General features: G+C 40.7%; 1 protein-coding gene across 3 annotated transcripts in view; it reads right to left on the bottom strand.

Moving 5' to 3' along the window:
- Nucleotides 1–15,163, bottom strand: part of LOC141772717 (dedicator of cytokinesis protein 3-like) — a 53,937-nt gene that overhangs the window by 37,560 nt on the left and 1,214 nt on the right. For all 3 annotated transcript variants that reach the window (XM_074644043.1, XM_074644044.1, XM_074644042.1), the window contains exons 2-5: nt 8,738–8,821; nt 6,773–6,813; nt 4,725–4,780; nt 1,194–1,290 (exon numbers count right to left, since the gene is read on the bottom strand). In XM_074644043.1, the coding sequence (XP_074500144.1) occupies nt 1,194–1,290; nt 4,725–4,780; nt 6,773–6,813; nt 8,738–8,821 (278 nt within the window). The remainder of the gene's footprint in view (nt 1–1,193; nt 1,291–4,724; nt 4,781–6,772; nt 6,814–8,737; nt 8,822–15,163) is intronic.

Genomic DNA, 15,163 nt, shown 5'->3' with positions numbered 1-15,163 from the left:
TTTCTCGTAGACCAAGGACAACACTTTTAATTCAGGCATTTTCTGTTCTCCCTAATGGCATGACAAGCCCACATTACCGCCCAGGTTTGTTTACATAAATTCAAAGATTAAGCGGCGCCACAATGTAAATTTAATGAGGATAAACACTGCATGTTCTCAAAGGCTGCTGAAAAACAAAGATTTTTGTCAGGGTTGATGAGCCCTTTCGGGTGTCTATTCTGCGGGGCTAATTACAAACATTATAACAGATACACAGTTATGCTTAGGCCATTGCTCCCTGAAGTAATACCATGAATTGTAATTGGCAACAATAAGGTGAAATGCATCAACATCTAGCCAATGCTACATCCTATTATTATGAATGCAACTGTGGCAACATGGCCCATATCACACAGGGGGTGTGCACCAAAACGAGCACTGTTAAATCAGCGCTTCACATTAGTTGAGCTTCAGAGGAAGTTACATCACCACACCAATGCCTCGGGCTCCTTAGTTGCTCAGAGCATGAGCAGTCCTCAGTGAGAGGTTATGTAAAAACTCGCTGCAAGCTCCGCAATGTATCCACTCAGCTCCAAACTCCAAACCCTACCAACCACTTCTGCCCGCCCCCTCGACAACGTTGCAGGATTAAGGACGCTTTAGGTTTCCAGTAATCACTTTTTCCCGGCAAGTAAAGGCTGACTGAAGGTGGCGAGCTGAGCTGGATCTTAAGATGATGCAGAAACTACGAGAGGCAGGCTTAAATCAATCAATGGCTGAATGACACAGCATGAAATTGCATACGACAGGTCTGTAGGCCATTATCTGTGTCCAACCACCATTTCTGCTCCCACACAGATAGTATATGAAAATGTAGGGTGACAGTCAGAACGACATGCTATGGGGAAATATCTAAAGGAGCTGTCACTGTATGTTTTGGCTGTGTCTCTTTAGGCTATTCACTACACTTGCTGGTTATACCAGGTGTTGAATTAGGTGCAAGGGAGAAAAACATACTGAAAAAGCTTATTCCACCAAAACCCCTCAGGAGGATGCAAATGAAACAACGACGGATGCAATTTCTTTGTGTGAAAATCAGTTTTTTCTCCTAACTCCCTTGGAAGTCTTGGTTTATGTTAGATTCAGTCTCACATTTATTGCTCAGTGTTTTGTTTTAAGATGAGTGATATGTACTGTAATATAGTGCTACTGACCACATAGAGCTGCTTCCACAGGACCCCCCATTCCTGCAGTGTGGAGGTGGTTTCTGTGATAATAGGGTCCTCGAGGGGCACCACCGTCTCGCACAGCCTGCAGAAAAAACAACATGTACATGAATGTGAGTGCACACAATGATACACACAAGTGTTGGGCAGTAATGCAGTGTTGGCAGAATACCTTTTTTTCAGGGCTTGAGTAGTGTAAGGGATTACAATTTGAAATTCTGTTGACCCCTGATAAATTTTTTTTTTGGTGGTGTTATTCAGTCTTTAAAGAAGGTGAGAGAAATGCCAAGTATGTGATAATTACTGGATGCAGTCTGTTTTTTCCAGGTCAACAGATGCACATTAGAGTGAAGGTCTCAATGTCAGAAATTTTACAAGATTGTACAAAAAAATGCAGCATCGAATTATTGTCAGGTATTTTGCCTTTCTTTCACCGGTTTTAAACACCTAATAACGTAATAGCTACAACCACTTGTACAAAGTAACATCCATACAATGGGGGCGCCCCTGCGGACACACTTTACGGTGGTCATAGAATACAGAAGGCCTTTGCACACCAAGTATATTTCGTCCGATATTGTCGTACGTTTAAAAATAAACATGACCTCACGTTGTGTCAATCGTGTTGACACACCGACTCTGTAACCTTTGCACATTATCAAAGTTTTCGGAACAGTTTTGATTTTCTGCTTTTTTTCACATCCGTCAAAAGGCAAAAGAGGGTTGTTTGACCACTCACAGCCACCGTCCGTGCAAACGTCATCATCCAAAATGGCATTCACAATAAACATTCACTTCGTCTCCCAGCACAAAGCACTTTACGATAAAGAAATAAAAGAATACAGATGTAGAATTTAAAGATAGATTGACGCAGGTGATTGCAGAACAGCTTGTAATCGGAGATGTTGCAAAACAAAAGATGTAGGAAAGATTAGACAGTCGTGATTGTGCTCTAGGCAGCTAAACGATGGCTTAATGCTAATGTCATTCATTCATTAGCCCCTATTTGGACTAAAGCTATCCATTGCACCCGTGTAATTAATTCAGTTTAATCTCATATTGTGATTTTTTGCAACAAATAGAATAATAAAACACATTGGACTGAGTGTGCAAGGTTTCTGTGCCTAATGTTTTTTATCGGATGACAGATTAAAAAACGCATAAGAAAAAAACGGACTTGATGACCTAGGGCTAACGTTGAGCCAAGTAAAGAAAGTAAAGTAACGAGGAATGTAACTGATTACTTTTGCAGTTGAGTAATAAGTAATGTAATAACTTTTTTAAAATGACTAATGTAATGTATGAAGTATTACATTTTCAAGTAACTCGCCAAAGACTGACAAACATACACACATAACTGCATGACTGCTTCAAGCCAGCGTTTTAAAACAAAGAGGTAAGATCATGAGGAGTAATGAGGTTTCCTCTGGCTGCAGTTAGGAACGGAGGTGGAGCACTCCAGTAAAAACCACAACACACATCCTTCCTGTGCGACCACACTCATAAGGAAACATTGAACCAAAGGTTAGGTCTCTTGTGAGACGTGGTGCTTTGCTCGCTAAGCTCTGGCCTGTGCTGCAAAGAATTATCTTTAATACCGTATCCTTGTTTTTGCAACAATGGAAGCATCTCCATCCATTACACAATGAGTCAGGGTGATTGTCTGTGGCTTTGGGAGGACTACAGATATACAGTAGGTGTGTCACCTCATTAACTCCAAGAGACAGCAAAGCACATTTCCCAAAGTGCAACTCGTGGAGCGCGGAAGTATAATAATGTCAATTTCCAACTCTGCAATTTTAATTGTCTGAGTGCGAACGAGAGTCCTCCTGCTATGTGGCAGCTCAACTGGAGGGTGGTGATATAACAGCAAACTCCCAGTCCACGCTGAGCCATAGCTCCCAGTCTGCAGATTTAACATCCATGAGTTCAGGCTGATAAAGAGCTCTGCTGCCTGTTTTTGTCTTCGCCTTTATTCTGGCATCAACAGCCGTGGCCAGCTATTGTGACGGGAACTCTACATGACCGTCACTGTGTGTACGCGTGTGTGTGTGTGTGTGTGTGAAAGAGCGTGTGCGTGCATCTAATTGTCTTGAAGATTGGATCGTCGCAGATCGTCATGCTCTGGCATTGATGAGTTGATGAATCTGTATCACACTCCCTGTGTAATGAGTGAACAAGAGCTCTTGACCAGTATAAAATAAACAGAATTGTTTTTCATCATCACTGCTCATAACATCCTCCAATATGTCTCAATAAAGGTAGCGATGGATCTGTAGAGAGAAACCACTGCTGATGTCGTCTTCAGTGTTTTGAGCTTCACTCCCCTCCTACATAAAATTAAATGTGCTGCAATAAATTCAACTCACTTTTTTACAATGTGTGTCTACTTAATAATAAACACATTTAAAGTCACAGACACAGATAATGTAATGTTTCCTGCAAGGTGTTCTTTCACTGTAATCTTAGTGTGACTGACACTGGTCGTAGGGGTGGGCAACATGGATCAAATCTATCATGTTATGTGTACTTTTAGATTGCGATATTGAAGTATATTGTGATGAAGTACATTAGCTAGTAATACAAGTAGTACAAAAAAAGTCTTTGTAGTCTATAATTGATGGCAAAGACTGTTTTTGGCAGAATTAAATACCTGACAATAGGGTTGGACGATATCTAAATCCTGTATCATGACATAGGTAATCTCGTTAACGGTATACAGTATATCACAATATAACATGTTTTCTGATAATTCAATAAATAAATAGTAAGTCTATAAGAAATAACCACATGGTAAAGCCTATTTTTGTATACTCCTGTGTGAATTAAATACTTGAAAAAATTAAAAGTACTGAGTATTTACTAATTTTAAGCAACATTACCAAGACACTGTGAACTAAAGACAAAAATCTGGTCCTCTCTCTAGGTTCCATGGTGGAGAGGAGGTCGTGTTGTTCTGGCTCTATCTGTTTGGCGACGCAGGGAAGCTGCTTGACATCTTCCTGGATCCGCCTTCTCATATCGTCACTCACTACCTTGAGTGGCCTATCACAGTCAGACAGATCTAAGGGATTGCTATATCATCAAATTGCCCATCCAAACTAGTCGACCAACACAGTCTAAAGTCTGTCTTGTATTTATATTCAGACTTTGTCAACGAGACATGTTTTGTTCTCTTATAGCTTTGTATGTCGTATAGTGTTGGATTCTAGGAAGTTTTGACACTGCCCTATATGCCAGTATGTTCTTTATGTAACAAAAATTGCAAATCTAAAAAAATATATGTGTAACTGCTCCACTGACCAAAGAGTATTACTTACTGGAGGTGAATTTATAGATCTTTCCAACATTCTCGATGACGCTGGCAACCTTTTTTTTTTTTTTTTATCGTATGTTGATGGATATATGGTGGTGGGGTACATAAATCAAAATAAAAAATGTAAAAAAAAGTTGGAGAAGTGCATCTCTAATTATGATGCTGTGCATGCTCAAATAAAAGCACTTCATCATACAACTTACCCTCTGTTGGTCACTGTAGATTTCTTCAAGTGGACATAGCTGACTGGGAAAATACCCTGTGGACAGAGAGGAAGGAGCAGAGATGTTACTGAGTGTGACAGGATCACGTTCTTATTTCTCCTGCAACATGTAACCAAGATGTACAGTATTGTGTTGTGTTTGTGTTATTAGGTAGAATAACCTAAACTGTCTTGAGTTGAGATTATACAGTTCTGCTGGCGCCACATTATATGTTGAAGGAAATGCAAGATCACACTTCCTTTATTATTTATCTGGACAATTTCTGCTTTGCTGTGTGCTGTTTGCACACACTACAGAGACGAGAGGCAGAGCAACGTGCAGGAGCCCTATTGTGGCTTGGCTTAACAGGGGAAGGCCATGGGAGACTGAGTGGTGCCAACTGCCACCCTTGCAGTTCATCTTTCTTATTCTAATCTGCCAGATGTGAACGAATTGGCCACAGTGAGCACAACTAATTCTCTCAGCACAGAGAGAGAGTATGGGGGCGATTGAATGTGGGCAGCAGAGTACATAACAAAATGGAGGGGTGTTAGTAAGAACTGTAAATAGCTGATGAGAGTAGAGAAGGACAGCATGTAGCCACTAACACCTACATTTACCAGGACTGGACGGCTTTTGTGCTTTCCTTAAAACATTACGGCCACATCACATAACACTTCAGTTTTTGACATTTCAGTTTAAAGCAGGGTAGACATACAAAATAGCAAAAAAAATACCTGCTGCTCTCATGTTTCAAATAATATATCTATTAGTATTTGTATTTCTGATGATACTGTTTGTATTGTGGATATGCAAACACTCCAACTTTGAGTAACGCCTCTCCAGCTCTGCTACAGGTTATCAAGGATGGAGTCTGTTATAAGCAGTATTTACTGAACAATCAATCCTATGGGAAGCAGATGTGTCGGTCGTATATAATAACCACTTACTGCAGTGCAGAGTATTGATCTCTGTCAGCAGTGATGGTGTCGTATTAATTCTGTGTTCTGCACATATGGTCTTTTCTTACTGAGTAGGATTTATCATGATGATGCTGCATGCACAGACTGTGAAGTGAGAGGTTTGGATCTCCATCTTGACCTCCATCTTAACTTTCTTTCTGCTTTGATCAAAGCTATAACAACACAACGAGTATGTGCTGCAAGTCTCCTGCAGAAGAATACTTTATTTTCTTTTAACAAAAAAAAAAATTTCTTTTTAAATTGCATTTTTTGGTAAAAACGACTGGTTTTACAGATCACTAATTGCACCATCTGCTGGCTGAAAGGAAAACACAATTTTGATTTCTGCACAGGAGAGAGAACAGCACAGAGGTAGTCATGATCCATGATGTTCTGATAGTGCCGTAATACAATTTAAAAGAAATGATAGAGCTGGCATGTGCCTCATACCAAGGTGTGCATACATGCAATACACACTTTTATATATTTTAACTTTTCTTGTCATCATATTTGCTGTGTAATTTTTTTTTTAGTCTGTTGAGGATGGCACTACATTTAGTGCTTTTGTGCTATGAAGTCAGAATGACTTGGTTAAAACGGTGTCTGTATGAAAGCACATCTGGAAAATACAGGTCAGGAGATTTCTATTTTTGTCAAATCAAAGCTCTCTATTCAATAAGTTAATCAGTCATTAAAGTCTTTGTTGTCTAGACGAAGTTATTTCTGGGATGCACATCTCTCACATCACATTATCATTCACAAAAATGTATCTGATAAAACTTTGTGTGGAGACCACTTTCTAATACAAGGCAACCAGCGCTACAGATGTTTTGGTGGCTCTTCATGTGTTTAATAAAATTGTAGTTAACCTTTATTAAATAAGATAAAGACCTCTGTCCAACAATGTATTTAGTTAACAGTCTGCTGCAGCAGTAGATGTTTTATTTACAATCCAAATTGTTTTCTTGTCGCATATGAGTCTAGTGATTATTCACTCTGAATTAATTAAAATAAGGAATATTGTATTCAGCCTGCAGGAATCAACACAATGTCAAACCAGTAATTGGTGTATGCTGTTATAATTACCTTGATAGAAGGCTTCTTGGTGGAAAAGCCTCTGTACCAACCTAAAGGAAGAGCGAAGCACACATCAGAAAACCTCACTACCTCACAATGAAACACATTTTTGCATATAGTATGAGCCATTACACCATTTTGTTTGGTATATCATGCATGGTACAAGAAGTTGAAGGTCAAGTGTGCCAGCCTACTACTGCACCTCAAACCAACTTGTGCTTGAAATGTCCATGTGAATGGCATTCTCTGCTGTTGTAACCGCTTTTAACACAATAGCTAACACGATTTTTAAAAATCCAAAGCCTAGCTTTGACTAGCCTACTGTAGCTTTGACTAGCCTAGCTTTGACTAGCCTACTGGAGCTTTGACTACCCTAGCTTTGACTAGCCTACTGTAGTTTTGACTAGCCTACTGTAGCTTTGACTAGCCTACTGTAGCTTTGACTACCCTAGCTTTGACTAGCCTACTGTAGCTTTGACTAGCCTACTGTAGTTTTGACTACCCTAGCTTTGACTACCCTAGCTTTGACTAGCCTACTGTAGCTTTGACTAGCCTACTGTAGCTTTGACTAGCCTACTGTAGTTTTGACTAGTCTACTGTAGCTTTGACTACCCTAGCTTTGACTAGCCTACTGTAGCTTTGACTACCCTAGCTTTGACTAGCCTACTGTAGCTTTGACTACCCTAGCTTTGACTAGCCTACTGTAGCTTTGACTAGCCTAGCTTTGACTAGCCTACTGTAGCTTTGACTACCCTAGCTTTGACTAGCCTACTGTAGTTTTGACTACCCTAGCTTTGACTACCCTAGCTTTGACTAGCCTACTGTAGCTTTGACTACCCTAGCTTTGACTAGCCTACTGTAGCTTTGACTAGCCTACTGTAGCTTTGACTACCCTAGCTTTGACTAGCCTACTGTAGCTTTGACTAGCCTACTGTAGCTTTGACTACCCTAGCTTTGACTACCCTAGCTTTGACTAGCCTACTGTAGCTTTGACTACCCTAGCTTTGACTACCCTAGCTTTGACTAGCCTACTGTAGTTTTGACTACCCTAGCTTTGACTAGCCTACTGTAGCTTTGACTAGCCTACTGTAGTTTTGACTACCCTAGCTTTGACTAGCCTACTGTAGTTTTGACTACCCTAGCTTTGACTAGCCTACTGTAGCTTTGACTAGCCTACTGTAGTTTTGACTACCCTAGCTTTGACTAGCCTACTGTAGCTTTGACTACCCTAGCTTTGACTAGCCTACTGTAGCTTTGACTAGCCTACTGTAGCTTTGACTACCCTAGCTTTGACTACCCTAGCTTTGACTAGCCTACTGTAGCTTTGACTACCCTAGCTTTGACTACCCTAGCTTTGACTAGCCTACTGTAGTTTTGACTAGCCTACTGTAGCTTTGACTAGCCTACTGTAGCTTTGACTAGCCTACTGTAGCTTTGACTAGCCTAGCTTTGAGGAAATTCATCTGTAAATCAACAACTGCTAATAATCTTAACTAACTAGACTCCATGTGAAATGTGTTTCAGAACATCGCCTCTATTTTCCCTAGTCTATAATTAGTAGCCTACCAGCATATCTAATTCTTAACAGGAATTTATTAGCAAATTATGGACCTGTGAAATGAAGTGTTAACGTTTTATTTTCCAACATAAAGGTCTAAATGCTGTTTCAAAACCCTTTCCTGCGAGGAATAAAGTCCTGGTGGACGAATACATAAATTATTTATTCTTTTATTTGGCCTAAGATTAGTCAAATTTAAATAACTGTAGAATATATCCTAGATTCCCCGAGGTAGCTAAAAAACAAACAAATTCCCAGATAAAATATTGAAGAGGACATTGAGGCCCTGGGTGATAAGGACCAACACACAACAGTAGTGTCCACTTTTCTGCAGTACAGGACTGCTATCATTTAAACCCAATAACCGTGCCTGTGTTTATCACATGCATTGTCAAAGGAGATCTGATCGCTTTTACCTTCGCTCTTCTCCAAAATCTGTACAGTTTCCCCAATCTCCAGTACCAGGGCCTGACATATTGATGACCGGAAGTTGCAGATCACTGTGCAGAAAAAGAGAGAACAATCATGAAATCAAAACAAATAAAAAAATATTAGACCTTATTATAGTAGTTGACTGTCAAGTGAAATTACATTACAGATACAAATCCATGCTCGGGTTCATCTTTGTGACCTCTGATTAAGCGAGGTGCCTCCTCTACACTGTTGTGTCTCAACACAGCATGTGTTTTGGGGTTGTAGCGGGCTTTTAATAAGCTGTTCAATGCAAACACCTAAACTCAGTGTCACACAGGAACCACTGCTTAGCAAACTGTAAACAAGCTCCCACCCTGAAGTGGGTAGTCATTTTAATAGGCAATTAATTCTTAAGCGGCCTGATTTTCCTGCAATGTTAAGTTAATTGAACTGTCTCCCAAAATAGGGCCCACACAAACTGCTAAGTAGTAAACGCTGCTTTATCATAAGTCGGTATTTGCATAAATCTTCCACGCCACCTGCTTTTTGCAGCACCATGCGGTCTTTGACCATACACAGAAACATCTTGTGACTCTTATTAAGAACATGATTATTCCTGAGGAGGATGGATGCCACAGTAAAGGCCTTCACAATAGGATATTTTTTATCTGTGCATCTATGTAACATACAACCCTCAGTAAGGACAAACTTGTTTAATAATGACAGGGCTCCACTGACGATTTTAAAAAACCTACAAATGGTGGCCCTTCAAGGAGAGTTTGGTGTGAATCATTATGCTAATGAACTAGCCAGGGGACCCAGTGAGGGGGAGGAAGAGGAGGAGGGGCTTGGGCTCGGCTCCGTCGCCTGTTTGAGGGTAACGAGTGCTCAGTTCCTGTGCTCGGGTAACTATGGCAACAGATCATCTACAAACTGGAGGGCTTTCTTCACTGTAGCTGCTGCGGTGATCTGGGTCTTTTAAAATGGCAAAGCTTATGGATGCTGCATGGCACTAGAGTTCAAGTCAAGCGTATTGGGCATGTATTAAGAGTCAGATAAATGGATGGACTCAAAGAGCCTCCTTGTCACCTTTTCCAGTCTGCCTCAGGCCCTTTTCCAGCCGGGGCTGAGCATTTCCTATTTGAGAGTGCTATTCTTTAATGGCCTCTATTTCATTTGAATTGCAAAACCTGCACTCACACCATTTGAAAACTCTTTAGCTGAGGCCACGTCAGAACAAGATGAGCTTGTCATGTTTCGAGAGAGATGGGCGCATCAAGCAGGCTCATATTTTCATAGTCCACCCTCACAAAACCTCCAAGCTGTGTAAACACTCTTTCATTGTGCCTAAAAGCTTCGGAGCATTAGCATATCCACACAAAAAAAAAAAAAAAAATCATCTTTATACTTCAACATGTTGAACGTAGGATGTTGGAAGGACTGACAGGACAGTCAGGCAGTGGAAAATGTTGGCAACGGCAACATTTCTACTAAGCAACGGTATATCAGTCCAGACTGTCCCTCTATTTAGTTGCATTCATAGTCCACACGGCATCTTATGGCTGCTATTGTGTAACCAGAAACTCACTGGTAGGAATTACGGGGCTTGAGCACAGGAGGAGGCTCCTGCTGTCCTCCACTTTCCTCTTACCTTACCTCACTTCTATTGTTCCATGTATGACAAATATATACCACCCATAACTCAAACACCATCTGCATCATTTAGCATCAAGTCTTGGGTTTGGTGTGCTTTTTTAAAGTCAGTCATACTTTCCTCGCTTATCCACTGGGGCAAGTTTTGCCTACAAACAAAATTAATAGTCATATTTTAATCTTCTGGCAGGTCTCAGATAATAAAACAGTTAAAGTATTGTATTTTTTAAGAATTGTTTGGGGGTTTTGTAGGTTGAATCTGATCATTGTTTTAGAGCATTTCTGGTAAAAGTGAAAGTGAAAACTAAATATAAGGCACACACAAAAAAACACAGACTCCGTAGGGGGACCACTCAGCTTGGGACCTCGGGTTGTCAGAACTTAAGGACTTAAAGGAACAGTGTGTAATATTTAGGGGGATCTATTAACAGAAATGGAATATAATATTCATACCTGTGTTTTCATTAGTGTATAATCACCTGAAACTAAGAATCATTGTGTTTTTGTTAGCTTAGAATGAGCCCTTCATATCTATATAGGGAGCGGGTCCTCTTCCCGGAGTCCGCCCGTTGCTCCGCCATGTTTCTACAGTAGCCCAGAACAGACAAACCAAACACTGGCTCTAGAGACAGCCTTTTACGTTTTTACATTACCTGAAGGCCACCATACTGCGGTAATGTGAGCGGCAGAGTGCAAAACCGTGGTACCGCCAGCCACCGTCTGACTTCCGTTGCTCCTAAAGTAGTGTCATTATGGTAAGGATGGCCTCTGAGCGAGGCGAACGACATTAGTGCGGTTTTGCGCTCGACGGCTCACATTACATTATCTTGGAAAGGGAGGAGTGATCGCTGGGGTGCTCAGTTGGTTGCATCTGCAACCACACTACTAGATGTCGCAAAATCCTACACACTGTACCAGGTTTCATCATAAAGTAAAAAAGTGTGTTTACTTTAAATGTTTTAGATTTAATAAACTAAACAGATTCATAGTAATAGAGTAGATAATTACTATGTATTGTGAGGCAAAATATAAACTCAAAGCACACAGCATTCTCCATTTCCTGTTCTGAATTATTCTTCAGATATCCACCGAACATTTTTACAGTCTGAAAACGGTCTCTTAAGAATCCAGTTTTCTGTGTTGGCGTGAAGTAAGAACAGAAGCTGGAGTTGATTTTCCATAACAGCACCTAATAACTACCACCACCAGCTCCTGTAGGACAAAAGTAGTAATATTCCTGGATTTAATTATGCAGAAGTTATGACACTGAAGCCATGAAGTTTACACTATCTATGGTGTCACTCGGGTCACCTAATACTGAGAATCATGGGAGGAAAATCACCCAGTGAGTATCAAGGATCAAGTGTCATGGTTTAAAATAAACATTAGACTCAGGAGACTGGAGATAAGTATATATAATATGTTTTAAACTCATTGAAGCAGCCCCAGTGAGATACACTAATGCTCTTCCTCTGTCACACTGCCATGATGTGTAGGATAAAAAGCCTAATAGCAGTGAACACTAAAAACCTCCACCTCACCTTGTTGATTGAATCCTGGAGTGTTGCCGTGTAAAAAGGGCTGAAATGTTGTGATTGCAAGAAAAATGTGGCGATTCGGAGCTCTCCACTGTGTTAAAATAGAGAGTCGTAGTACCACAAATATTGTGCCTACAATGTTGAGAGGTTTTTCTTGTATCACACACCAGCATCATATCAGCAAACTGTAATACCGTTCAGAGTTTTGAATGAAGTCACATAACTATGTCTTTGTTGTCAAAAATGAGCAAATATGACAGAATGTGTTCACTACATCCTCTGTAGAAAGCCAGTCTACGGTATTTAAGACTCTGTTTGACGGTGACCTTTGACCTATATTCCCTTGTCTACACTTCACTTCCCTGTTTCCTGCCATTCTCTGTCATTTTTATAGTCAAGCCAAATCCAATATGTAAGCTATAATGTTCTTTTAAAACAAATGAAGCGAGACCTTCCAGTGTAAATGTTATTACATGCTGCCTTGTCTTGAAAAATGTTTTTCCTCCAAATGTAATATAGTGAAGCTTCAAACACAGCATGCATGGCCTGATGACCTTGTATTAGAATCAGTGAGAGACACACAGAGTATCTAACTGTACAATGGCCCACAGGGGAGAAACATTCTGCAGAGAGAGGAGAGATGTCATCAAAAACCTGCCAGTAAACACTATTATGGATTATAAATTGTTTGCTATTATTTTTCAAAACAACTGAGTGCTAATGGCATCACTATACTGAGAAACATTTTATTAAAGAGGACACTGTGCTCATCTAAACTGCAGCACTGAAATTAACTTATTTCCTTTGGTTTCTATTGTCCTTTTAGGTCCAGTCTCAATCATGACCGGTACAACTGAAGCTGAACTCCCAGTAATGCACTGTGAGTATGAAGACCAAGCTTGAGTAGTCCTGTCCCAGATCCAGCTAAGTTAAAATTTACACAACGGTCTTCGGGCTTCGCCCACTGAGTCATGATGTTCAGCACGACTTGAATGCACACTCGCTTACTCAGACACAGTACTGCGCTGAAGTCTTGCTAACCTACAGTAGGGATTTCTGCCACAGAGGACCATATCTGATCCCAAGTCAGTGTCACAGAAATCTAGGCATGCTACCCAGCTGCAGGGGTCTGTGTAGCTGTGAGATGATGTCCTCATCATAAACATGTACATGACTATCACAAAGTATTATGGTGCTGATAAGGTACAAAAAACTACACTACTAATGAACTTGTGATTCAACATCCAATGAGCAATCCAAGAAGTGCTCAGCAAAATGACGCTAAGCAACTTCCCACTAACACCATGGCTAAAACCCACGGAGAAATGCTTTGGGCTACATTAATCTCTCTAATCCCACTCTCAGTTGAACATTAGCTCTATCTTTTGTTCTGCCGTGAACACGTTTGATCCTAGAGCTGTCCGTTTCAGATAATGGTGGCCTAGTCTGCTTGATTATTTCATGTACCGCTACAGTAGTTTGCGTCCATGTGGCCACAGATAAAGCCGGCTGATTCATTTCACTTTCTTTCTCATGTGGGCAGGTACTGACTTACAGTCAGAGCTCTCTCCAATAAAAGTGTAAAGAAATTCTTGCAATATTGCTGCTTATATGAGAAAAAATCCATCTATGACTCATATAAGAGAAATTTGAAGCAGATTGGACTGAGAATTGATTTAGTGGTTATTTTTTTTGAAAAATGTAATTTATCTAATTAAATTCCAAATATATAAAACTTACAACATCATAATTAGCTTTAAATTATTAAACGAGGAGCAAAACAAGTAACTATAGATTAATTGGTGATTAAAATGATTATTATTTGCAGTTACCAGAGTGGAAAGAGCTGGGCAGCACCACATTCAATCCAGGCCTTCGTCGCCACTCTACAAGTGATTTACAAACTAATATTACTTCCTGCATAAACCAACAAAATAATGAATAGGCAGCGATTCTAAGATAGGCATTAACGTTTCATGAGGTGGTCTCAAACTGTTTCCTGTTGCCTGTTAAGACAACACAGGAGACAAGGAGAAAGGCCTGGCTGACTGCTGACAGACTACATCTCGGTTCCATATTGTATTGGTGAGGCCTAATCTACAGTAACAAAATAAGCAAAGAAGATGTGTGAAAATGTGCAAAATGGTGCCACTAATACCAGGCTTTGTAAAAGGCCTGTACATACAGTTCAGTTAACGTACCAGCGTGGACTTCATCTACAAGAGAGGTATTGAACCTAGCATGTCAACACGTTATCTGAGGCGAAGGGGGGTATTGTACCAGAGTAATGTGGGCTGCTTTTACAAGGTACAGTATGTACTGTGTAGGTACACAGTGGCTCTGCTTCCCCGCATTTCAGCACCGTGGACAGCGTCATCTCATTATAGCACTGTGGACAGCGTCATCTCCACATTTCAGCACCATGGACAGCACCATGTCCACATTTCAGCACCATGGACAGCGCCAGGTCACTCCTTACAGCCTGATGCTGAACTGTTGCTTAACCACACAAAACTACCTTCTTCCCTGTTAAAAACACCCCAGTATATGTGCACTGCAGTGACTCTATGGTGGGTAAATGGATGCGTGGATCAACATACAAACGAACTGAATGCGATAAGATTACTGCACAGAACACTACAATAGCCAATATTATGGTGGATTTACCATTTTGGGGCTCTCATCTTGCAGTCTTTATGAAACGATCATGACATAAATGTAATGTCTCCAAACAAAGTGTGGGCGTGTATATGTGTTTTTGTTGAGGGGGGAGTATCATGTGCAAGCCAGCATGAGTAGCCCTGCAAGTAACAAGCTGTAAAGCATCTGGACATGACTCATTCCCCCTAATGAAAACCCCGCTATAGGATCATTTTGTCGTGGCTGTGGGGTTTGTAATGACCGTATGGCCTCTTCTACGTACTAGACCGCAAACAGCTCGCTCTGGCTTTTCTTTTTTTTTTTTTTTTTCATAAAAGGCTAATCTGAGTGGAGAAATACTGATCTTGCACTTTCAACTTCTTCCTCAAGGGTCAAAGTGCACACATGCATACAGGGAGGAGATGTAGTGCAGTGCAGTGGCTGTTTTTGCAGCAGCAGCATCAGCAGCAGCAGCATTAGGGCAGTTTTTCTGTCTACAGGTAGACTCCAGCTTTACTCCAGCCTACACCTGTTGGAGGGACGCAGTCACGATGCCCCCTCGTGGTTTCAACACGAATCGCCTTTTTTCTCTCCCCC

This window comes from Sebastes fasciatus, chromosome 8, assembly GCF_043250625.1.
Source record: "Sebastes fasciatus isolate fSebFas1 chromosome 8, fSebFas1.pri, whole genome shotgun sequence".
NCBI lineage: Eukaryota > Metazoa > Chordata > Actinopteri > Perciformes > Sebastidae > Sebastes > Sebastes fasciatus.
The sequence above is the reverse complement of the archived record's forward strand: the minus strand, read 5'-3'. Positions and strand labels throughout refer to the sequence as shown.